Consider the following 27,537-nt stretch of genomic DNA (forward strand, 5'->3'; position numbering starts at 1 on the left):
ATACAAATGGATCATTTCAAAATAATGACTGGGGGGAAAGCTTTTTCCTAAAATAAGAAAAAAAAAATCCTCTTTATTCTATATTGGAAATATGGGCCACCCCAGATATATATATATATCATTAACTTATAGAGCACACAAGGCCACATTTAAGAAAGTGAAAAATTTATCAGTTATGATCTTAACATTGAAAATGTCACCTTACTCTGAAAAAGCCATGAAATACATCATCCAGAACAGATTATTAACATTGATAGTAATTATTAACTCTAGAAAGAATTATGGCTTATGTGCATATACTTGACATCTTCTTACAGAAATAATTCCATTCCTTTGGATACCATAGCATTATTATGATACAAAGCAGAACAAAAGCATTGTAAGAAGTGATTGCAGCAGCCAATTTCAAATATATTTGCTGGTTTTGCATATTCCGTATGCAGAAAGGCAATATTCTCTTCTGTCTTCCGGCTGCCATTGCTTGCTGTGAAAATCAGGCAAATTCTGCATCCACAGCCAATACTCAACAAGTGAAACAGATAAAATTACAGCAATCAACCAAATTGATAGGTTATCATTTCATATTATCCCTTGGGGAAAAAAAAAAAAAGGCAAATATTTTGTTTTTTAAAAAAAAATAAATCTTCCAATTTTATGTTTTGCTTTTCTAAAATGTAACATATTATACTCTTGGGACACTAAGGAAAATGTACCTTCATGAGTGAATCATCTCATTGTGAGTCTCCAGTAGCCAGAAATTGCATTTCATCATACAGCATGACAACATTCATCAGAACTTCTTTTTTGTTGCTAAGATTCGTATTTTAACATTTTCAAGGCAGTTCTGTATTTCTGAATTATCAAATATCAAAACCCTCAGATGCATTTTAGAATCACTACCCTCTACATATACTTAGCATTCTTAGAAACTATATTAAATGTGTAACCAGGTAAGTACAGCTGTATGTTAGACTCTCGTTTCTCTTATATGGTGTTTAAGGCAAACAAAACTTATATATACTTCTGTAAAATGTGTTTATTAAAATTGGCTTTGTTTTACAGTTTAGCAAACTCTTCAGGTAGCCTTAAGAGCCTGCTCAATTCATTATCATTAAATCAACAACCAGATCTTCTTTCTGCCATTCCCTGGCAGGATTAATGGATTTTGGCATGATTTGTGTGTTTAACAGTGAAAGCTCTTGCTGAGTAAGCTAGCAAGCTTGACTAATTCTCAGTTGTGCTAGCTTCATAAACCTATTTTAAAGTTTTAACTTTGACTAAAGATTAAAGATAGTGACACATGCTGCTACATTTAAATGTATCTAATGTAATTATGGTTAAGGTAACTAAAACATCAAATATATATTGTATGGTACTTGCAAATATGTGTATTTTACACATATTTCAATATATTGGGGTTTCAAAGTGAGATTCCACAAAAAAATTGGTGGACTAATATTAAAACACCTGCATATATTTAAGTAAATAAATAGGAATAAGAAAATTAAAAGAAATATTAAATTACACTTTTTAATTACATAATTACTAAACTCTGTAAAAGGAATGTTTGTATTTCAAAATAACTTACAGCTGAATCAGAAAAATGAGCAATTATTTTATTTGATCTAAAGCTGGCTTTTTCAGTAAACCCATTTTAACCCATCAAACATTCCAATTTCTGTAATTTTTTTTACCTTTTCAGAAAATCCTAGAATCAGTATTCAGAAAAACCTGAAGAAAGGAGAAAAGAGAGGAAAAAATATTTTCAGCCTGTCTGACAAGCCTATATAAAAAGCTTGTGATCAAAGGATCTTAAATACACGTTACTGGTGTGACAAACAACATTTTTGTCCTTTTATTAGATTTATTTTCCTTCTGAAAACTGGAATGGCCAGAGTATAGTTTGTGAAAGAAAGCTGGCAGGGTTGTATTCTTTGATTCCTAATTAACACCTTCAGTCTCAAAAGAGAACTAACAGAAATACCATAAAATGTTGCAGCTGCATTGTTATTCCGCTTGGTTGGTTTGTTAAAAGTCGGCTGGGCATTGGCAGCTGCAATAAAGGAAAAGCTCAATGGATGTTTTGTATTGTGCCCACTGAAGTGAAAGAAGGCAACCATTTTATTTTCAAATGGGCAGCTGCATAGTGATGTTTAAATGGAGCTAAATGTGAGATTTACTGTTAATTTATAGTAATTGGTTATAAATAAAGTGGCCATATAGCTCGGCTTTTATCTGTTAAAGCCATAGAACACAAACTGAAGGGAACTGAGTTATGAAGGGTAAAAAGTAAAGGGTAAAATAGTAGAGAGCTAGAAAATGCAGTTACTTAGAAGGAGTAATGGTATTCAGTTTTACAATGTGATGCAGCAGCCACCTTGGAAGCAAGTAGTCAAAGCCTTCTTTAGATAGTGCTTTGAAAAGTAAAGGTAGCCATCCCTTTGTCCCAGTGTAGAGGAAACCAGTGTTTTAATGCTGGGATTAGAACCAAGTGCAACTCTGCCTGGAGAGCATAGGTTTGTATTTTCAGTAGTATAATAAAGGGGGCATTTAACTCTGGTCAGATAAATCTCACTCACATTCAGAAAATGCAATTAGGGAAATATGTAAATCTAGATGTTTCATCAAATGCTAGCTAAGGGGTTACCAGTTCTTTCCTTGCACAATGACTGAACTAAAGAACTTCAGTGTCTGTGTAAGAACCATTGTCCCAGCCCCAGAGCCCGTTGGAAACCGAGTCCAGACTGGTCGTGGGAAATACCTACATATTTGACACAGGCCCCATTTCTGAGAGAAAAGGGGGTGGAATAGAAAGTATGGAGATTTTACTGTTGCATTCTAATCAGCCATGATCTGCCTAATTTGCTTTGATCAGGAAGATAAACTAATTTTCCTATAGGCTAGATAAAAGTAATTAGCAATCCAATGCTTTCATGCTTTTGTAAAGGGTAAAGAAAAGAATAGCAGAAATTATAATGGTGGGAGCAAAGTACCTCTTTTCGGCTCATCTGAAAACATTGTTAATTGAAAATAGGATGGTGCCATAGGAGAGAGGCCCTGATTAAGGTGCTTTTTTGGGCTGGGATATCATTGTTCACCGTGATCTATAATGTTACTCAGCTACATGTTTCTGAAGACTAATTTCACGTGAGTTTTAGTATATTTAGCTTCTGTTCTCCTTTATGGAAAAAGCATATTCCATGTAAACAGTACATCCATCAGTCTACTGTTTGATTTCACAAGGCATTTTAATATCTTTTTCCACAATTGCATTAGAATAATTCTGTGGTTCATTAATGTCTGGTTCTGCCGCTACCATAAAACTTCAGGATGAGGGTTTCTGAAGCCATAATAGTGAAATCAAAAACTCTGTAGCCATAGCCAAAGCTAAATTACAGTCTCCTGATTCTATTAGGTAACAATTGTGTGGTTTTGAGGGCCTGAAATGTGACTGTTAGCCTGACACATGTGCTGTGATGTAGTATATATCAGCTGAGTTTCCTGGGAGCTGTCAGTCCTCCTTGGCTTTGGCTGTTTTACTTCAGTATAAATCAAGATGTCTTGCAAAAGTTTCACAGTAAACCCCTTAATATGCAGACACAACGGAATGCCATCTTTATCCAGGCTAAATAATCATTCAGATCCAGGCAAAATACTCAATTCCATAGGCTGCAGAATACCTCATTTTTAATATCTGTCTTCCCTTACATTTCCTCATCTTTATATGAATTGATTAGTTCAACAGGCAATTGCAACCAGTTTGCTTAATAATTCTACCCACCTACCTTTTGTATTTTCAAAGTTTTATTTAAAAAGTCAGATAAGCTTATGGACTCTATTTATTATCATTTATGTTACAGTTGAATTGCAGTCCACAACCATAATTGGGATTGTGGGTCCACTATGTCAGGAATAGCTAAAATACAGAGGCAGGCTCTATAAAAACTTTCATAGAAAAAAAAAAGCAGCTATTGGTGATGAATGGGGAAAACATTTTATGGTGTGGATAGAGAAACAGGGGCATGTGTTCTATCTCAAAGACGCTCCTATTAAAAAAATAATATCCTTTAAAGATGGAGTTTGGAAAATTAATTTCCCCTGCCAGCAAGATGCATTGAATAGTATTTGGAGGAAAAAGAAAAGCTCTTGTATGATAGCAGTTCTTGTTCTTGTATGATAGCAGTCTTAAACTGAAGTATATAACAAATTTTTCAGTTGTCTTTCTACGTTCTAAAATATGTTGACATTGTGATATTCTGCAGTGTTTGTGTTCTAATATGTGATGGCAAAAGCTGTGTTAGTTTCATTGTGAGAACATAGTAACAAAAACTGATGTAAGAGTTATAAAAAAAAGTAGAAGCATTCATTGAAATAGCACTGAGAGTTATGTTTAGCCTGGGAATATTTATTTACATTTACAATACTTATTTGTTTTGCTTAAGAAGGCAGCACCACCTCATAGATAAAATATTGATTTGATATTCAAACTTAGATTTTCATTTCCTTATTGCATTGCTTAATGCCACAGCAAAATTGTCTCCCAGTCTACAGTCTCCTCAACTCCTACTTAGCAGTTAGTTCTTTATATTGTTCCTTGAAAAGTATTGCATAATTGAATATTGCTGTAAAAAAAGTGCAAGAGGACAAAGACAGCAAGCACATAATTCCCCCCACGTGTTGGCAATAAACATCCTTCTTGCATATGGGTGGGCAGAAGTTGCTCCCCTGGCCCTCTCAAGAGAAGACATAGCAATTCTGTTTCAGACTTTTGAATTACATCACTTTTTCTGTAGAATGTGAGCTAGGAGTTTAGATTCCTACAGGTATTATTCACAAACCTGAGGAAGGACTTTGAGGAGATTGCTTCTGTGCCTCTTTTTCAGTTGCACAGAAATTAGTTTCCTAAATCCTTAGAGTTTTTCCACATGAAAAGCATGAGGAAATCAGACTATCTATCACTCTTACAGGAGGAAAAAACTGACTCAAATTATGAATAATAATATTGTTAATTTATTACTCATATTAATATAATTATGAATTTTGTTCTTATTCCATAGTGCTCTGTTCATTAGAGGCTGAGCTATTTCTTGTGATAATATGGAAATACACAATTGTTACAATTGTCAAAATAGTGCGGAAAAACACTTACAAATTTCATGATTTTGCAACGTCACTTGTCCTAAAGAGTTCAACACACATAGGAGGTCAGACCTATGTAGACTTAGGAAGATATGTGTAAGCTCTGCCCTTGTTCTGAGCCATCTGGAAATCATCAGCAAAGCACTGAGCCTGACCTTACCTGAGCACTAACCTTACCAAAAAGGATGGTTTTTATCTGGAGACACCTAAGAAACTGTACAGGAGAGAAACTTGTTCCACCTCATTGAGCCTAAAGGAGTCTGACTACAAGATTGAAACCTACATGAAACAGGGCTCTCTAAGCTCTGCTCTCGGGAAGCACATTCTGATTTACAGAGATGAAAGATTTCAAAGTGTTTTAATTGTTGTTACAGCCTAAATTACATTGAATTTCATTAGGGTTTTACTAATTTTTAATAAGTTCTCCTTACTAAGTTTTCTATATTTCTAGGAAGATCTACCTATATATGTATTATAAAAGAAGGCCCAACAATCAAGTCACAAGTCTTAATAAGTACTGACAAAAGTAAAGACAGCTTCTCACTTTTCCATATAAACAAAACTAGTTTATTTCACTAAAGGAAAAGTTTGAATAACCAACAAGGCATATACTTCTGATGTCAGAAGACTTGTATTGGTGTGGATTATAGAAATCAGATCTCTTCATCTACTTTCCTTGTATACCACCAGTATAAATATTGTGCATACATTTTGTCTTCTGCTATAGTTTCTCACTCATATCTGCCTTATGCCATTTAAGACACTGCAGGTTCTCTGAGGTGTTTCCATGAGATACATATGATATGGGGTCTACAGGAAATGCATCCTCTACTGTGTAAACAGCATTGCTTGGAAGCCAGGCAAGGGATCTCAAGAAGTGATGAACCACAGCTAAAACAATCTGGCAGTTTGGTTTACTTTTAGTCGGCCCAGAGCCATGGCATAGTTCCCCCAGAAATCTTAAAGGTACATACAGAGAGTTGCAGTATTGTTAACACAGTAACCTGTGTGAAGGAGGAGATTTGGAGTATAAAGCACCTTTTTCAATTTTGTATAAGGTTTACAGGGAGTTGGGCTAAATGTGGATGATCTGTTATGCCATATCCAAACTGCAGAGCATTTTCAAATTCAAATTATGAGGTTTCTTCCTTCGATAGCAAAAAAAGTGGGGGACGTTGTGACATCCTACCCCTGAGTCAGAGAGAGCACTCAATATTTGTAGGTGCCCATGGTTGAAAAGGAATGACAAAAGTCAGAGAGTCTGCAAAAACTTAGGTTTATTAGCTAATTATACACTTGGCATGGAAATTGGTATCAATTAGTCTTACAGTATGATCCACACTGTTGTTGATTTTGAATAAGGGATAAATGGGGAGGGGAGGGAAGGGAAGACTTGACTAAGCTTCTCCCTTTCAAAAGCAATAGTGGGAAGGATAATCTTTGTGGATCCTGGTAAGGGTTATCCAGTGAACTCTGTTGATCCCCAAGCTATGTGTCTTTGACATTCACATTAAGTTTTCTAATACAGTGGAAAGGTTGATTTGCTCAAACAATGAGAAGTCTGGAATGGGGGAAATTTGACAGGCGTCTGAATTCTTTTTTCTTTTAATATTGAAAAATTTGACTAGCATTGTATCACTGGTATCTCAAACTTTGCCTAGGGTGTCCTGTGTGTGATGCTGTTCTGTTTTTCTTCTTTTCTGTGGTGCCTCAAAATTTTGACATTATAATAATAATAATAGTAGTAGTAGTAATGCCTTGTACGTGTCAAAGTAGCTCATAGCTCTGCTCTGGTTTAAGCTATTGGATACAAAATGAAAAAAAAAAAAAAAAAAAAGAAAGAAAAATGTCCCTGGGATATAAGAATAGCCTAAAAAAAGTTTGTGGGTAAGGGGCACAGGTATTGAGGGTTTAAAGCCTGTCCATTGGCTTTATTTGGAGAAAGTTAAAACTGTATTGTCCGAAATGACAAACACAAAGCAGTATGTAACATGTTAGAAATTATTACACCTTTTAAGTATATAAAGTTTTTATAAAATATCATAAATTATGAATGTTGAATAAGGATTAATATCAATTTCTTGTCTGTACTTAAAATATAAAACAAAAAACTTCTGACATCTGATTAACAGAAATTTTAGACTTTTTCATTAGATAGAGCAATCAGGTTGTGATTCAATCAGTTTCTTTGTTGAATTAGAAGAAACATACCTTCCAGTCTTAGTAACAAAATTGTAAAGTTGTCAATCTATGGTTTCTGTTTGAACTGATTACACTTGATAAAAATAACAAACCATGACAAATAGTGGGGCTAGGTTTCAGTAATTCACTGAAGAATGTCTCTAGCAAGTCTTTGTGGCAAAACGTCTTGTTTGCAGGACAAATGCAGAGTTGGAATAACAACCCATGAATACCACTGGTGAAATGGCTGTGTACACAAGGTGAATGCTAAAGTTTTCCCTTCTGAATGGACCTTTTAATCTAGGCATTATCTGAGCTCTGAAAAAGTCTTCAGTGACCTTACGTACAGATTAATGAGAAAATCTGAGACTTGGAGTTGGGCTATTTGCAAAAACAGTTTTCAAGATTTACTGATGGTTGACAAATGCCATTTAAGCTTTCAAAGCCATCAATATGCTATTGAAAGGGAGTTAGAGGGAAATCCTCCCACTATAGAGAATGAGGACTTTGAAGGATCTTGGTGGAAGCCCTTGGTCTCCCCACCCCTTCAAACCTTTCACTTCAACATATAGAGCTCTGAAACGCGTGGCTATGGGGAAGGGGGGTGGCCCCTTTAAAAGGCGTTTGTATATAACTGAATGTGCCAATCTGCTTTTGTTCAGGCATGAGAACTAAATAGAAGTGTTTCCAGAAAAAGTCTCTTGTGCTCATGATCAGTTTTTCAATGGGTGTTCTGCTAATAGATTTTTAATATGGGAGCTGGAAATGGTGAAATACGAGTTTGAAAATTCTAGTGAATTGAAAAATTGCCCAAGAAAGACTCTCTGCCCTATAGCATTTGTTAACCATGCTACCATATCCTTTTCTAATAGTGGCTTTCAAACAAAAGGAAGTTCATACATTATACATGTGACAAGACAAATCACCTGAATTTAATTTTTTGAAATAATGTCCTTTATTCCACAGACATGTGAAAACCTGTTTCTATGTTACTTCTTTCCTTTGGTTATTTAAAAACTCATTTTCAAACCAAATGCTTTTATTTTAAAATATCCATTATGGGATTGAGTTAAGAAAAGAAGATGATGAATCTTAAATGATCATGTTTTAGTTAAAGGGGTCTTAATTTAAGATCAGGATGGCTTGAAGTCCTTGCTTTTGCCCATGCTGTTCAAAATCACCAGGATTCAAGATGAAAATTCTGAAGAGCTTAATAAAATTGTACAAATGAAGAAGTGGCAGAACCTGCTGCACTGTTCTGGAAAAAGGGATCTCTGGCATCTCTGGTGGATTATGCAAGGATATATTGGGGTTTTATTCATGAAGTTCTTGAGAGACTTGTGGTTTTCACTCAGAACAAATGCCCACAAAATCCCCTCTGTGCTCCTTTTAATAGCAACAGTGGTTTTGCATGTAAAACCATGTGGTGCTGTCTTCCAGTCTGTCACAAGTATGTGAAAGTTGAGCTTCAAATGCCAAGGCTATGACTGAAGGGTCATCCTTCACCTCTAATCTTCACTCCCCACGTGGGACAGGAGAAGAAAGCCAAGGATGTGGGCTGCTGCAGTCTCTTTATACCCACTGTGTGGTGTGAAGAAGAACATCACTGTGCATCCCATCAACTCCAAGCTCCTCATGAAGGGAAAGGAAGGCTGAATTCTACAGAATGTGGAAAATAGGACAACACATTGCAGCAGAAGACTTGCTTCTGCTTAGTGAGTGCTTTGACTTTACTTCTGTCCTGTATTTCATTTCTATCTGCACCTTTTCATGCTGGCATCCATTTTGCCACCATTTGGGGTAGGAGAGCTGCAGTAAAAGCATGTGGCTGGTACTGTCTTGTGTGAGGTGACCAGTGATCATAAGCCAATGTCATGTAGCAGTTGGGTGTTGTGGTGTTCATCTGTGCTACCTGTTCATTGCAAAGCAAATGAAGCCTATAGGAGAACTCCCATATTGTCTTATGCTTCTAGTTCTTTAAAAACAATGGTGCATCTTCACCCAGAAAGAGCCAACTCCTATTACATCCCACTCCTCTCCACAGGTTAAGGGGAATGTTTTTTGATTCTCTTTAGATGATATGCGAGAGAAAACAAAATTCTCAGTATGTTCAGTACCAAACTATTACTTGCAAACTTTAGAACATTAAGGTAGAATGAAGTATGTGGCAAATTTTAAATAAACTTAGATAACTTTAACTTATCCAGACATACAAAGGCATTTACAAGTCATTGACTGGAATTTTTTTGTCTAGCTTACAATATATTTTGAGAAGAAGTTAGAATAAGAAAGAGAGAAGGAAAGGGTAAGAGTAGAAAGATATTACCGCCTATGGATCCAGCAATGAAACTGGATTGTTGCAATTTAGATGGCTGCTGATCCAAGTGGTGGTCACAGTGTTGGTCTGACAGAGGTAGGGGAAGCCCATGAAATACAAAGTTCAATAGGTTAAGATACAGTGAGGTTCAAGTGGGAATGCCCAGGTACCTCCTCTGGGTGGGGGGTAGAATTTTACACTGGTGGATGCAACACTGTGGATCACGTGCAGTCTTCTAGTGGAAGGACCTAGAAATGAGTCTGGGGGTTCTTTGGGGATCTTGGATGGTTTATAACACCAAAGACATGACAATTGCCTCTCATTAGAGTGGTCAAGCCAATAATGTCCCATCAGAAGAGACGAACACCTTCAGACCTACATGTGAATGTCCCAGTATCTCCCCCAGAGCGAAGTTTTATGCCTGAGCTGGTTGCATAAGGGAGGACATGATCAAAAGCACTACTCCACCTCCCAGGATTTGCAGCTTATCAGCCTCTTCCCTTACCTGGCTCAAATCCCAGCTTCTTGCTAAACAAAGGTTGATTTGTGGTGGTCATCCTCTGGTGCTCACACCCACTGCACCTGGGCTGTTACCTTGCACATTGTCAGCCAAACACCCACTGCTTTTGCAAATGGCCAATTGTTTGAGCCTTTAACCATTAACATTTCAGTCTCTCACTCTATCACCATGCACTTTATTCTGAGTAATCCTTTTGGCTTTCTGATGGAGCTGATTGGAAACCTGAACCTGATGTTAAAGAAAAATTGAGCAAATACTATGGAAAAGAGAGGGTGAGAAAGGAAAAATGGACAGAACGAGCTCATCACTTTGAAAAACGACAGGAATGAAAAGTTATGTACCAAAAAATTTGGATCAGGCATGACAACCAAACAGAAAACAAAGGCTCTAACAGTGGAAAATGTCACACTTTCCACTCCATAGTGACCCACATGACATCTTTCTTTTAACTCAACAGATTTTAGAAATTGTAAAACAGCTGAAAAAAATACATAGAATACTTCCCTGTGAACCTATCAGTACTACATGCACTATTTCAGGCAAGCCAGTGAGCTGTTGCATAATTTCCACAACCATGAAATACTGCCTATTGGGTAGAACCTGGCATTAGAAACTTGTAGGCCTGGGATGATGTCTTCCATCCATGGGAGTCACTGTGAGTTCTGCTACCAGCATCAGTGGAGCCAGGTGTTTACCCCCAGGCACTGTTCTAGTGCTGACATTGACTTGCTGTATTAGGGGTTTAAGAATTGTAAATAATAGGGTGACTGTATGTTTCCAACATTTTTATAACATTTGGAACAGAAAAAGAGATCTTGGAAAGTTCTTTTTGTGAGCAAAATAGGCAGACCAGTCAGGTCCAGTATGAGGTTACACTATTTCACATATGCACACTGGTGCAATACAGTTGGCAGCAACCGTTTACATTTGGTAAAGGTTTGTTTTGGTTACTGAGTTTTTGTGATATTGCTTTGTGATATTGCCTCCAGAAAAATCCAGAACTCATATTTGAAGACTGAATCAGAAACAAGGCAGAGGATTTAGCTGAACAGCACCAGCTAATTGCTTGCCCTGATGAGATTTTTCTGTTGATCATCGTAACAATCACAAGAAGTGTGGGTCATTGCCCTCAAAATGAGGTTGCCAAACAGTGGACTATGTAAACTCTGTGAATAAAAGGAAGGAAACAGGGATCATTTTTTTCTGGATCAGAGTGCAGTCTCTGCACCTACTAAGTATTGGCTTATCCTCTGAACAGCCCAGCTGAGCTCAGTAGAAATAGTTCTGAAGTATTTTGTCTCCACATATTAATTGTAAAGCTCTGATCCTGTTAGTTTAAGTTGTAAAAGGAAATAATTTATTGAAAAAGAACACATTTTATACAAGAAAGAGTGCAGCTCTTTCTAGTATGATTATGCTGTCATAAGCATATGAAGAATATGTGCCAGCCCAATACAACATATGAAGTCTCTTTGCTGGAGATTTCTCCTTGGTAGGGTGACTTAGAACATCTCAGCCCTGCTCCTTGACCTGAATTGTTTAAAGCTAGCTCAGGTATTTCAGTAGTCTGCCTATCTGAAGGGCAGCTGATCAGTTACAAGCAAAGAAAATGTCTGCAGACTGGATACAAGTGATGTCAGTTTAAGGTTAAGGATCTGGTATTTATGTATATTAAGACTGTTTTATACCAGTCCATGTGAAGGTATCTCATGATGAAAGTGAATTTTGATTACTTAAGAAAGAATAAATCATTACCTGATGGAGAAATACAGTGGCTTTAAGTGCATTATCTTTGTAAGAATGAAGCTACGTATTTCTTGGCACTTACTGTTGCAGAAATTTGTATGTTCAACCAGTCAGGGAAAAATCTGACAGTTTTGTCATTCCTCTGAGCTCTGTAGGAAGTGTTGGAAGAGGCTGTCAGCCAGCCAGGAGCTGGCAGATCTAGAGGCCTATTGTATTTCAGCTAACAACCTCTGTCAGACATAAAGGGGAGATGTGCACAGAAAAAAAGTCCACAACTTCCTGTATCTAAGGAATGTTTACAGTATTTACATCCTAGGTATAACATCAGCCTACATTAGTCCAAGCCAAACTGCCAACTGAAATAAACCGGTTTTGCTTCACCTTTCTTATGTGTTTCTCCTCTGTATTTGGGTTTGTGGAGGCACAAACACCAAGGTAGTGAACAAATTCAGGCAACTAATTTTAATTAAAACCAATTTTTTTTTTCCTGCTGGCTATTTTTTAAAATACAGATCAGTTCCCAGCTCTGGTTAAATGGCGTCTTTACAAGGAATGAGCAGTTCTGGATTAGGGGAGAGATCAGGTGAAATTATTTTGGTAGCAACATTGAATGAAAATGAGTGTGTTGATAATATGACGTCCATTGGGTTGTCCACGCAATAAAGAAAAGATTCTGTAAATAATTATTTTAGCTAAGCAACAGCACAAAAATGATCAGATTAGTATTTCAAAGTAGAACTCTTGTAGGTGTAATGTAGCGTAGCATCATTTCCGCTGCTGAAATTCTTCAATTACTGTTCAACAACACAAGGTACAGCTAAATGGTAGTAAAAGTAGAAGTGACAGTGCTCTGCTAAAATGATTTGACATGATAATATTAACGGTGTTTTCCAGCCTAAACAGTTCTATGGTTCTGAGCCTATGATTCAGCACCAATGCATAGGAAGATGGAAACTTATAGGATAAGAGTAGTAAAGAAATGTAACAGCATTTTACTGCTAAATCATGTGACAAAAAAAAAAAAATCAGTTGAGATCAAAGGTATTGACTCTTGTCATTGACTCTTGTCTTTGCTGACTTTTATTTTTGCCATCTCCTTTACCAAAGCAGAATTTCACCCAGAGTTCATGTGTTTTGCAGAGAACTATTTTGGGAATACCCAATGTATATATTCATGACACCTGCTACATTATGTCACGCAAAGTGGCATTGTTCCGAGATCCTGTGTTGTGAAATTGGAACAGTCAGAGCATCATCCTGCTGTACATGGGATAATTAACCTCTCTGAGGGTGCCTAATGTGGTAATTTATCTTCTAGCTCTGGACCCAGCTCACTCTTCTGAGCTTTGGGGACCTTTGTAATGTAGGAGATGCATTTCCCGCCCTGAATACAGGTCTTTTGTGCACAGAACTCCAGATACTCATGCTTACACCATCACCATTGAAATGTGTTTATAGGAGATGCTCTCAAAGCTCTTTGGGTTTAAATTCTTCAAATCCATGCTGTGGAATTGAGCTGTGGCAAATTAAGATGCACAAAACAAATTACTTACACTGTATCTTGTTATGAATGAAATCAGGCAAATCTTGATCAAATTTCACCCTCAGCAGCCCCACAGAAGTAATCTTGGGTATTTTGGTAAAGATGCGTTTTAAAATTGGTTTGTGTAACTTATAATTTGTGCTGTACATAATTTATGGTTAGGTATTCAGACCAATTCACTACTGGTGAGCCATAATAGTTAATTTAGGAATTTATAAGTTTAGGGTTATATTTTGAATCTTTGTTTACACTCACATATATTCTGAGTTAGTTTCTGCTGTAGACAAGGTGTAGCATGTATTATGCTGTGCTTTTTGTACATGTTCTCCTCTCATATAAATAACCATAATTTAGAAACAGCTTCATTGAAACCAGAAGGATGAAATTATAGACAGGGAATTAGAAGAAAATGGGACCCCCAGTTTCTAAAATGGATGAATGTGTCCAGTCATTCAGGAGAAGGGGGAAAAAAAAATGGTATTTTTGTCATTTATGTGGGAAATAGTTGTAAAAATAAGCAACATCTGGAGTGGCAGAAAATATTTTGAAACCAAGGGTTTCTTTTTCCAGACTTGGTCACATCTAATAAATATCTCTTGTCAATTTAACTGTGCTGTTCTTCATCAGAATAAGATAAACAGTACTTGATAAACAAACAAGTAATGAAAAACACAATAAACATGCTGGCAGTTGTCTTCATAAATTACAATAAAAACTGATATTATTTTCCTGTTGTATATTGTTTCAGTATTTGAACAAGATTAATCATGTATGCAGTACTCTTATAATCTGTTTGAACTAGTGCAGCAGAAACAAGCAGTAACTCACAAAGTAAAAATGTACTCATACAATCTGTGGGCATGGCCAGGAGTACCATTCAGTCCTGTTTTAACTGCCTCTGCTGACTTCTGTGTTATAAAATACTCCTTTAGTTATTTAAGTTTTTTAATATGTAAGTTAAGTACAGCAAATGATTGACATGTTGGAATGTTTTTGTAACTTACCCTGGTAATTATTCTTTAGCAAACTGAGTCTTCATCCTCAAATGAACAGCTATGAATCAGCTTTGAAAGGAAATGGTTAATTTCATCTAGTGAGCATCATGAATTTGGTATTTAAAAAAAATAAATAAATAAAGGAGAGAGCCAGAATCTTTTTACCTAAAATGATATGTCAGATACTTGTCAGATTAATTCAGCACTGGGTGTGTTTGATCTGATCTTTGATCTTTACTTTCTTTTTTTGACCCTAATTGTTTGCTCTGACCTGCTCCCTCTGCTGGAGTCTTGGATAAACTGAATGGCAAAATTGTTTCCTGAAAAGATTAATCATGCACGTACTGTTTGCTTTACAAATGTTCTGCTGTCCAGATATAAGTAAGATTTTGATGGTTGTTTATATGGCAGAATTGCCTATGTTCAGGAATAATGCATGGTGTTTAAAATCACTCTGTTATAGAACTTCTGCGTTAATAAGCGAAATTTTGCTGTCTGTGACATCAGAGGAACTCAGTGACAGGTGTTGGGAGTGCAGAAGTCTGGCCAAAGCATTTTGTTACTTTATGTTGAATCCAGATGTGGCCTATCAGCCTGCTTTGCCAGAATCCTGTGTTATATGGGCCAATACACAACAGCACAGAAGAGATGTAGACAGAGCCCTCCTGACCTTACCTTTGAGGTTTCTCTAAGTTCAAGGTTCTTGATCTATACGATGTATTTCTATTTACAGCTGCAGTGGCTGGAACAAGCACCACTGGTGTGAGCAGGAAAGGTGAGAGAGGGACAGAGGGAGTACTGTCCATTTACTGGCATAAAACTTTCTGTGAGTTGTGCAGGCACACAGGCTCACTGCAGAGTCTGTTCTGACGTGACTACACAACATTTGCTTTTTGCAGGGCATGTGTTAATACAAAGGAGTTGGGTCTTTGGAAAGGGTGAGTTCAATGTCAAGTAACGAAATTTTTTTGTAACAAATGTGTAACAATCAATCCTCTTTTAGTCTTACACCCCTTCCATGTAAACATATAGCATAGGATCTGTTGCTGTTAATTTGCTATTGCAAATAATATTGCATAGGATAATGAATTTTTAAATACTTAATAATAGCATTTGTCATTATCAGTATGCAGAAGAGCAGAAATATCCATGTTATTGCCACTTGTTATTTACCTTGAATACCTTGATAGTGAGATTTCCTACTCTGTATAATGTCTGTCTATGATGGCTCTCTCTACTAATCTACTACTTCTTCTTTCAGAAGAGTTTTCCAAATACAAAGCTGTACTCTTCAAATGTGAATCATTTAGTGGAATGATTTAGTGGAATGTGAATGATTTAGTGGAAATTCATATCTTAATCATAGTTTACTATAGGATCCTTCAAGTAATTGCAGATGAATTTTGAAGCTAGTTATGAGAAGCGCTATGGTTTAATTGTCAGAAAACACAGTTCTTATTTATGCACCTTCATACTCTGCCCTGTGCTGCTCTGCATGGGTGTACTGAACATGCAAATACATGACTAGCAATTTTCATGTTGACTTTGAAAGATAATGCAATCTAGGAATGTTAAAATGAAAATACGGTCTTTTTTTCTTAGTCCGTTGACAGCTTATGCATTGTACTTTGGTATATTGGTGTAAATGCCATGATTGGCCAGTGTAATCTAATGAAAAGGGTGCTGGACAACTCATCAGTGTAGTTTTCCCTCTGTGTTGTATGAACATGTGTTTGACTGTGAACATAGTCATTATGTGACTGTGACACTTAGCCATTAGGTGTCTTAGTTTCCTTTCTTTCCAAAACGATGGTAATTATTATTCTATTTATTTATTGATGCCCTTAAATGAAAACATCTGTAGCAATTTATTTGTAAGAAACAAGAACTTCTATTACTACAGTGTTGGCAAACAGATTTATTTCCTTAATGTAGCTGTAGCATATGAAGTTATTTTGCATTAAGGATGAAGCATTTGCATTAGTAGATGGCATGCAGTTCATAGCCAACATATTCTTCCATCGTACAGTGGAGCTAATACTGGCTGTGTTCTGCCAGTACTAGAAACAAGTGCTGTGTTAAAAGGATGGGCCAATAGAGCAAGAGAAGAGCAGAAGTAGGATTCACCTGTTTTCATTATTTTGTGTTACTACATTTAAGCTAGTGTCAAATTTTGCTGTAAATTAGTTAAGGAAATTGTCTTAGTTTAGAAACTCTTCTCAGCTGGCAACAACTAAGGGACTACATTCAATCTATTGACAATATTTTATGAGAGTGCTTTATCTTTCAAAGACTTCCATTAAAAGAATTGTTAATACATCTTGGATAAGACAAGCTTAGGAGAATCAAAATTAATAATCCTAATAATAAGTCTTTATATTTTTTTTTAATCAAACAGGTTGCAACTGTTTAAAAAAATATGCTACAAAATTAATTGTCTTTAATACTGGATTATTGTATTAGACATGGAATGGATAGAGAAGTTTCTACCATTCAGTATAGTAGGCGTTTAGCCTAGTATTAGTTTTTGCATGTATCCCTAGGCATACTTTTGTTCTCCTTTAAAAGACATAAATATAATGTGAAAAACTGATCTTTGAAGATGAATAGTCACTGAAACATCTCTTGTAATAACAGTTAATAAAAGCTTCGTAATGTGGCCTGCAGACTCATCTATTATATGTTTAGAACTAGTTCACTTAACTTGTTTTACTGGCTTTCTGGAATTCATTGTGAACTACTCACTTTTAAGATGGTAACTGGATGTTTTTTCAGTGTGTTTATGCATGGACGATAAAACTGGGGGAAACAAAGACCTGTTGTATTTGCCTTCTTGGGTGCTGTTTTGCGAACGGTCAGAATTTGCTCACCTACTCATCCAGAAAAAAACAGATAGATGCATGGTGCAGTTTTCAATATTTTCTGGTTTTCAAAGATTTAATCAGAGCTAAGATTCCTTTAACGAGTCACCAGAGACACTGCATGGTGATTGATTGGAAGAGTATAATTAAGATATCATTGTAGTGAGCCATGTTGCCAATGTAGTCACTAAAGCAAAGCTTCTTATCTTTTGAAAAGATGAAAGTTTAATTTGCTGGTATATTGCTCTTATAGTCAGCAGCTGGCAACAGACTGCAGGAATGCTGATGGGAGAAGGGACAATGCATTCATCTCACTGTTCAAAACAACATTATTACCCTTTCAGTACAATATGGCCAGCTCATGGTGGTTTTCATTGAGGTAGATGTGGGACTATGGCTGTCTCTATTCAGAACATTTGTACACTTAGGGTATACTCTTACCATATTGCTCCTACTGTCACCAGTGGGGTTTTTGTGTGCTGTGATGCTGGGAGATGGGAGTAGTTCTGTTACACTGACTTATTTAAAGAATCAGTATTCTAATAATTCCAGGTTTTTCATCACTGTAGTTTGTAAGAGTCTACCAAGATTTAATACAAAATCAGAACCATTCCACTGAGGATGTTTAGCCAACTGGTACTGCTGGAGGAAGTAGAGTTTTGATTTCTGTTCCTGAAAGTTTCTCAGTTTTTCTAATTGTCTCCCCCTTACAAGAGTAGCACATTGCCAACATAGACTGTAATGTCCTGTGTATTAGTTGTTGATATGTTAAAAGCTAATTTAAAAATAAGTTTTGAGCAAGCTTAAATTTCTGTTACCTCCACCATCCCTGAAAGTATTTAAAAGATGCATAGATGTGGCACTTAGGGACACAGTTTAGTGATGAACACATGGCAGTGCTGGGTTAAAAATTGGACTGGATTTTCTGAAAGGTCTTTCCCATCCCAGACAATTACATGATTACATGAAATATGCATAGGTAATGTTTAGTAGTTTGGTTGCACAAAAACACCATTGTATGTTATGTTCCAAGAAAAGAATCATTTGGGAAAAAAAGTAACCAATCTAACAGAAGGAAATTATTTAACTGGCAGGTTTAAAAAGAATTATAAATTGCTGTAGTGTACACTGGGAAAAACAAGAGGTTCTCCTCCACCATATGATGTGGTACACATACTTTACTACATGGATAGAGTCCGAAAAGGAGACAAGGACATAGCAGTTCACTGTTGGCAAATCCACCTCTGGGGTCTAAAGATGTTATGAAGGAAAAATGCACTTGTTGATTTTCTCCTTGGGCATCAAAGCACATAATGAAAGCCACCTTCTCTTGTTCTGATCCTCTTAAGATATTCGGGTCTGGTCAGTACACTGCTTCTGACTGGTTTGTCATAGGGTCCTATGAGTGATACAAGCAGGCAAGTAATAGAAGTCAATATGCTAGGAAAAAATGACTGCAGGTTTGTCTCATCAGCCAGAGCACTGATTAATGCTGGGTTTGTAGAGTGTCCTACATACATGTGCATCTGAAGATGAATCATTGCCATCTTTCACCAGGGCTTGCTTTTCAAGTCAAAAATATGATTTGGCATGTTTTCATAAACCCATTAAGACATGTGTTGAAAATATCGCAATCAAAATGATCTTGTTAAAATATTGGGTTTATTTAATATTCAGTAGTATATAATTCACTACCTGGATGAGATTTTTTTTTGCCAAATAAATCCATGTTTTTGTTCCTTTGCCAGAATAAATCCTTTGAGCCTTTATCAAAGTGAAAGGGCAATAACTTGCTAAACAGTATGAAAGAATTAGGTGATAAAGTGTTACAGTAAAAAATGAATTTAATAAGTACACGTTTCTCAAATTATACTTTGATTTTGAAGTGAATGCAGAAACCTTACTCAACAGTGATTTGATAATTGTTGTAAAGTATTAACACATTTCCTTTATTTCAAAATCTCTGTATGAAATATGTTTTTAAATTATGCATTTTAAAATTCGCCAAAAGATCAAACATCTAAATTAACTATGCTGACTGAAAGCATATATTCTGTAATGTGAAACAGACTGTGAATAATAAGAACTAGATGGATTAGGAATAGGAATGCCTACCCACTGAAGTACAGATAACTTATTTACCTTGTAAGCTCTTAACAGCTGGAAGAAATAAACTTATCTAAATAGTACCCAAAGTAGCTGGAAACTATAAGCACTGCTACAAATGCATAGATATGTTTAAATAGTGGGGAGTTTTAAATTACTGTATAATGCTTGCATAAAATATGCAGGTCACTCCTAATTTTATTTTAAGAATCTACAGAAATGTTGATACAGTTGTGTAAGTTGTATCTTCCACACAGAATTTTATTATGCAATTTGTTGACAATCTTGATGCTCAATGAAAAGCAATTATAATGATACTGTAAGGCATGGGGAAGATGGTGGAAAACAATGAAAATCCAAGTTAAGAATAAAAGGGTATTTTATGAAATTTAGTCTAAAACATAGCTTGAATGAGCTCTGACAGAGCTGATATTGCTGGTAGTTTCCTGTATCAGGAACTACCATGGAACCCCACCAGGAAGTGCATTACAGAGCCGGATCACATTACACCCTTGTTTTATGGTTCATTTCACTTATTTAATGCAATTTGAGTACCTGTAACAAAAGAGCACTCAAAAAGGGAATGTTTATTATTTGAAAATATTTCTGTAAGTCATGTTGGGTTTTGGGGACACCTGATGTGCCTGGGTGAGGCAAGGCAGATCAACAAGCCCTGTGGCAAAAGCAAAGCATTTCCATATTCGTAAAATTTTAAGGATGATGCAGATACTTTGTATCTGTTTGCTTTTGCCTGTCTACATTAGTAAACCAAGTGTACTACAGTGCTACAACAACAAAAATCATAGTAATTTTCCTTTACTACTCCAAGTAAATTTTAATACAGTACAGCGGTTTATTAAAATTATGCCAACTAAAAGTGTTGTTTAGTGTTCCAGCTGATTTATAGAGCGTGATAAAACATTCCAAAATCTCTGGAAATGAGGAACATGCTACAGCCTGTATTGGTTTGACAAAGCTGTGTTCGTACAAAAAAGGAATGTTTAACGTGCTAAGTAGATAATGATTCATCAATTCTGGCAGAGGAACTAATTTTTATTAATGTAGTACTTAAAAATGTGTGGAATGAACAGCTGGATGCCACAGTTGTGGCATGCCATATTAAGTCTCTGTCTGTTTTCCCCTACAGTGATCTCAGTATGAACAACATCACTAAGCTGCCCTCAAACCCTGTGCACAACCTCCGCTTCCTGGAAGAGCTGTAAGTATCATTGTATCCTTGATGGCCATAGTCAGCACTAGACACATTCCTGTGTTTGTCTCTCCTGCTTAATGTGGGAACCAGATAAAACGGTGCAGGAAGGCTGTCAGCCTGACACTTTCGGCACATGCGGAAACACTTAGTTGAAAAAAAACCAATTGCTTGTGATTCTGGAAATGAACTTATAAAAGAGTTACCATGAGGCTACAACTTCTCTAAGCAGAGACAGAGCCAAACAAATTAAAATTTTTAAACAAGGACTGTTTAAAAGAGCTGGATTGCGTTTTGGAAATAGTTAAGCAGCAGGATATTAAAAGTTTGAATACTGGCTCATGTTTATTAAAATCCCAAGTAAAGCTGTAATCAAAACCAAAACCTGCTGCCTTGTTCTGCCAGTGTCAAGGACAATTGAGTCCACATTTCATAGTATGGAGGCTTCTTGTTCTGATCACTTTTAATTACTGTTTCCTTACTCTTAAACTTAGCATCCCTGAAGGCTGACTGTAGAGTGCAGAATCCTGCAAAAAGCTTAGTTACGCTATCTACTATATTCACCGTGGGGAAAAAGTGCATTGCGAAAACTTGCTGATCAAGCCCAACATCAAAAGAGGAATGTTGGCTTGAAGTGATGGTGACTAACCAAAAGTGAAAAGTACTGTGCATTCATGAGTCCTGGATTTGGCAGTGACTCTAGTTATAATGGCCCAGGCTTAAAAGAAAACTTAGGTTTCTGAGGAGCGATGTTACTGATGCACCATAGATCTTGTGGAAAAAAGCTGGCATCTGTATTTGCATGAGTACCTCTAAATATTGATTAAAAGCCTTCTAGGAAATGTGGCTTTTAAGTTTTTTAGAACTGAAAACCTGCTCTTTTTTTTTAGCATGCTTAGCTGCTATCATGCCATAAAATTCATGTAAGATGTGCAAAGTCATGATGCTATCCTTCTTGCAAAGATACAGTCTGTTTTAAGCTATGAATGTGTACAGCTCTCTGCAATTTAGGTGGGTATTCCACTGACAACTTTCAGTGTGCTTGCTAACACTCAAATGAATTTTGCCACCTGGTCTTTCCAGCCAGCATCTACAAAAAAACAAAAAAACAAAAAAACAAAAAAACACCAGCAAAAAACCCACAACGGAAACAAAACCAAAAAAAACCAAAAATCCCCAATCAAACCAAAATAATTGAAACTATTTTGTATGCTGACTTTGGAGAATACCCTATTTGCAAGCAGGTTTTCCTTTCTTGTCTTAGTTTTATTCCTCTCAGCACTTCTGTTTGGAAAGCTTTATTTCATTTTATTCTTTCTCTCTCCCCTTTTCTTTGGTTATAGATGTCTTTCTTGCCATTGGTGCAACTTTCAAATAGCATAACAAACATGAACATAATGCAGAAGGATGTCACACACCAAGCGTTAGCAATATTAAGTGCATATGGAGTGAATCATGCCTCAAAGCCCCTGCTTGTGAAGTTCTTCATCATGTTCATGTTTGCTAGTCCAATCTCCTGTCAATTGTAATAATCCTGCTAAAGCCTGCCAACCCAATTGCTCTCTGGCTATTAAAGGAAAGAATTTAAACAAAAGTTTAGGCTTTTCCTGGAAGGAAATTCTAATACAGACAGGTTACCTTTACTCTTTCATTTTATTATTAGATCACAGAATCACAGAATCAGTGGGGTTGGAAAAGACCTTTGAGATCATCAAGTCCAACCTATGACCTAACACCACCTTATCAACTAAACCATGGCACTGAGTGCCACATCCAGTATTCTTTTAAAGACCTCCTGAGACAGTGACTCCACTTCCCTGGGCAGCTAAATGGCCCAAATTGTAAGACTTAAGTCACTGCCTGAGAAACTGTTCTGTGGTATATGTTTATCCTTCTAGTTTGTATTCACTTTTAAAATAAGCTTAAAAAACTGAAGCCTTGGAAGATGTGAGGCAACTGATGTGAGGCAACTTACTGTGCTGAGAGATTGTTTGGTGATCAGAGGCATGCAATGCAATTCAGCCTAGTATTATATTGAAAAAGGTGCAAACAATGGAAAGGGAACTTCTTGTTTTATTCAGTTTTGAAGTAGGAGAGAATAGCCATTGTAGTTCTCATACTCCCCTATATTAATTTTTGAGCAGTGATTATACGTATGAAAATTATTTTTCCCATCCAGGCACTGCCACATGATTTTTTTCTTGTTTATCTGAGAAATCTATATTTCGTTTGTGTGGCTCTGTTAAAAAATACTCCTGAAAAATGTAACTTAGCCCATAGTTCAGACATTGTTAAAATAAGATTTTATGAGACTTTTGCTAAAGCAATGTTTCATAAAATGAAAATCCATCTTAGAAATTTCTATCTGATCTTTGAAGTACACAACATTAGGAGCTTGAAATGCAGCTTTCAGGGTTTTTCTAGTGTTGAAAAAAGTCTTACTAATCCCTTTTTTAGAGATCTGGTTCGAATATCTGATAAAAGCTCATGGCTGAACCACTGAATTTTAGCTTAGATGTTATATCCTCAATGCCTGGTTTGGCAATACTAGTAAGTGATCACCTTGAAAGAACTGAGATTTTGTTAAAAGAGTTGAACTAACTGTTTTGATTCCAAAGCAGTGGCGTACAACACAGGTCTGTTTAGCCAGTTCTGACCTTCCATGCTGAATCTGATCCACTTTTTCATCCAAGGTTAGACACCTCTACATGCAGCATTTTTGCAAACCTGATGATTGTGACTGATACTTATTCTTAGCCAAAGACTATGATCACTGAAGTAAAACATACTGAAATTGCTTTTAAGGTGCATGTTCCTCTGAAAATTTTGGAAAATGTTGAAGTACTTGGGACTTTCTAATTCTCAAAAAAATTAATTCTGAGCAAAGTCTTTTATTTGCTCAGAATTTATTTTTAATTGTGAAAATGATGGGCCTTTCAGATTCAATTTTATCTTAAAGCATATATGACAGAAATCCCACCAAGAAAGAAATATTTTTCAGCCGCTTGATTATCAGCAAGTTGCTCTGCATGAACTTGTACAACACTATTAAGTCAAATTCTTCATTATAAATTGAAAATAACTGCAGATATTTATCAGTCTGACCGAATTCAACACTCAGTCTCATGGGGATTATTTCTAGACATATGTCATTATACAGGATGTGTAGAATGCCTGTTCTAATAGAGCAGTGAATTAGAGTAATGCATGGAAAAAAGTTTTTTTAAAAAATCTAAAGGGTGGGACTCTTAACAGTTTTAGAGGCAGCTACATCTGAGTGCAGACCTAATATTTTGTGATTAGTTACACTTCAAAGCAGTGCCTGAAACTATTTTATTTTATAAATTAATGTTTCAATGAAATGTGAGGAAGAAAGCCAATAATAATATAAAACTATTTGAATCAGACCTACATACAAAATCTCTCCAGCTAGATATATATCCACATATACATACATATGCATGAATATATGCACAGACACCCATGCATGCACATATATAAGGTTTTCATTTTAATTTTAAACATAGGAATATTCCACAGATAGCTTCAGGTGATATTTAGTAAATTGCTGTTTTTCAGCAACTTATATTGGGTGTTTTAGTAAAACAGCAACAAAAGACTGTTGTATTACAATTACTTTACTACATAGCATGACAGTCCCAAATAACCTCTATTCTACAAAAATCAAGCAATGAAGTCACACCAAATTATTTGCAATCTACATACAAGTGCAAGAATGTTACCTGACACACATGGTTATTTTGAAATAATCTTAAATAAATACATCTACAAATTTTTTAGACTGATCTTGGCATTATTATAGTGGTCTCTCAGGCAAGAGTGCCTTTAAAGGTACAATTTACTGTAATACAGAAGTGCAGAATTGCAGATACAATACATAAGAGATGTATTATGTGAATCTTACCATGATTTGTGTTGAAATCCCTTTACACTCCAAAAATTGTCAAGAAGCCACTATATATGTGAAAATGAAGTCCTAAATTACCAGACATGTTCCATTATGGACTGGTTTGGGTTTTTTTCTTTTTACTTCTCCCTCTTTTTGCTCTTTTTCACTGCAAAGAGGTTTTCAAAGGGTTAATGGGAATTAGGTGTTCTTTTCCCCACTGACTTTGAGTTGTGGGACTGAGATCTCTGGTCATGTACATTTTTCAAAACTGAGGGCATTTGCTCTTGGGGTTCTGTAGAGTCTTTATTTTTGTACTGGTGTAGGCATATTTGACTAGCATTGAAAACAGATTCTGTGCTTTTAACTATAACATAACTGGTAGAAAACATGAAAGTGCTGCAGCCATAGTCCAAAACTTTTTTGAGAAAGTGGGGGAATCATGTAATTTACTTTTAATAATTTTGGAACATTATCATTAAATACTAAAATATTTCCTAAAGGTTAACCTGCATATATTTAAAAACCTCTAAGGCAAGAGTAAAAATGCTGGCAACTGACATGCAGAACTATAATAAAAATAGAGTATTATCTAGTGTTCTCAAACTGTCCACACATTCCAATGTCACTTCAATACCAGTTTTACAGTTCTTGCACAGCAGGTAGAAATTGGTTTGTGTCACCTCCATCAGCTAAAGTTTCAAGAGCTGTCACTGCTAAATGACTTGTGATCCCCTGGATAATTTCAGAGCAGTGCACAATCTAACACCTAAGTTGTGAATTCAGTTTCTTTATATAAACAGAAAATTTGGTTTCTTCATGTGTGCATCCATGTGGATCAGACTCTGTCACTGTGTTCAATATATGATGTTTGTCATATATATATATATATATATATATATGATGTTTGTAAGAAGTGTCTGTCACCAGCCCAGCAAAGAGCCCATGGCACACTGTAAATTCTGTTGCTGCAAGACAGATTTTGTTGATACCTGAGGACAGTGGTTTCCCAGCTTTGCTTTAATACAGGGCTGCACTCCAAGTACTGACAGAGAGAAGTGCACCAGTTGTCTTGAAATATGTTGGTAAAAACATAAGAAGATGTTTACCTAGTTAATCAATTGGAAACAATGACAACAGTTTTCTCCCCTAGTTTTTGCATGCACAGTTTAGGTTTACTAGAAAAGAACAGACCCAAACACAGAAGATTCCTGCTGTATGAGCTAACAACTTGTAAGCTTTACATCCACAAAACAAGGGCCCTGATGTTCTGGAGCTCTCACTGCTTTTGATGCCATCCTTTTGATGCCAGCAAAGTGAGTAACAACAAAGAACTTGCCCGTGTGGATGTGTCAGCCTGACATCCTCCAAGCTGCCCTTTTTGCCATCTTATCAAGAATAACAAGATGAGGAACAGGACAAAAAAAAAAAAAAAGGAAATAGAAAAACAACAGAGCAAGTGCCTTACTAAATCAGAGCTGCTTGCATTTCTTGTTGAATAGCTTGTGCTGACAGATAATTATTCTGGAAATGTTAATGCAAATTGCACGGAGAGTAACCTTGACAATAGAACTGCTGTGCATCTGTAGGGTAAAGGGGAAGAAGGGGAGATGGTGGGGTAGGAAAAGGATAAAAGAAAACTGAAAACATTTAGATATACTTGCAAGCAGAAGCAGTAATTATTCTAGGTTGATATCCAAGAAACTTTGTCAGTGCTGCTGTGTTACTCGTATTGGGTGTCTGTTGAAGTTTGGTTTTGGCTTGTAGCTTATAAATGCTTTCTGGTATTTGTAATTTATTATCCAGCAATATTCATTAAGAACTTGTTTAGAACATCAAAAAGAGTCACTGGAAGTGCTTTTTGTGTTTTGAGATCAATACAGATACAGTGACATTACACTTAATTAAACTAGGGTGAAGTGTGCTATATATCTGTAGATCCTGAGGCAGGATTTTAATTTAAGTCTTACGCATTCATTGTGTACTGCAGTAGCAAGTATGCAGAGATAATTTCCTTTTTTTTGTCAGTGGAAGTTCAGCCTGTTTGTAAACTGCTGAATTTCAGTGCAGTGAGAACTTCTGATACCTACATGGGTCAATTTTTTTCACTTGCTTAGGATGATGGCTAAGGAATTCAGATCGCATTTTTATCTAATAAGTTCTCGAGCACAGTAGAACCAAATTCTTCCCTCTAAGTGGTTGGTTCTTTTTAATTTCCAAAGAGGAGTAGCCATAATTCCTCCAGTAATTCACTGCTGTTGCCTTATTGAACCACTCAGAAAACAGCAGCAATCTCAAAACCTGGCCATATACAATTTCTGTTCTTTGCCTGTCACACTGAAATGACTAAACAGCTAATACATTTTTAATTATTTTCAGTTTGATCATACTGTGTAGTGTTGCACTACACTTCAGCCAGTTCCTGCTGTTAATGTTTATTATTTCCTGTCTTTTCTGATGATAGTGACACTACTGGGATAAAACCAAAACTGGCATCAGAAGCATAAATGACACTTGGGAGACCCAGCCTAGGAAGTATTATGTATATGCTCCAGGTTGCTGTAACATTTAAATACTTAGAAAGAAATTTTAACAATTTTAAGATCGTTCTGAGAGCTGTGATTTGGTGACAACATTCTTCAAACACCGAAATAGTGCCTCTAAATGATTGTATCCATGGGATACAACCTGCTGGGAATCAGTGTGGGATGTCCTGGCCAGTGCTGGAGTCCCTCCTGAGAGTTGTCCTTGCTGCAGCTGGAAGGCAGGTACTTGGATACCTGTTAAGGAGAAAAACCTGCTTGTTGTCAGTGTCAGCTAGGGACAGCTTCACAAAGGAAGAGATCAGTTGTCTTTAGCAGTGACTGGATCACAACCATGCCAGATGCAGAAAGAGCATGTGCCTTTTTTAAGTGGAGAAAGAAACAGTATGTTTTGAACCAACCAACTGACAAAAATCTGTGATCTGTTTCATCAAAGCCAGTTCAAGATCAAATGCACACTGATTTCATT

General features: G+C 36.3%; 1 protein-coding gene across 3 annotated transcripts in view; it reads left to right on the forward strand.

Moving 5' to 3' along the window:
• The window catches only part of LGR5 (leucine rich repeat containing G protein-coupled receptor 5), a 90,188-nt gene that overhangs the window by 15,886 nt on the left and 46,765 nt on the right, over positions 1-27,537 (forward strand). For all 3 annotated transcript variants that reach the window (XM_033514618.1, XM_033514617.1, XM_015629160.3), the window contains exon 2: positions 20,556-20,627. In XM_033514618.1, the coding sequence (XP_033370509.1) occupies positions 20,556-20,627 (72 nt within the window). The remainder of the gene's footprint in view (positions 1-20,555; positions 20,628-27,537) is intronic.

Source organism: Parus major, chromosome 1A (genome assembly GCF_001522545.3).
Source record: "Parus major isolate Abel chromosome 1A, Parus_major1.1, whole genome shotgun sequence".
NCBI lineage: Eukaryota > Metazoa > Chordata > Aves > Passeriformes > Paridae > Parus > Parus major.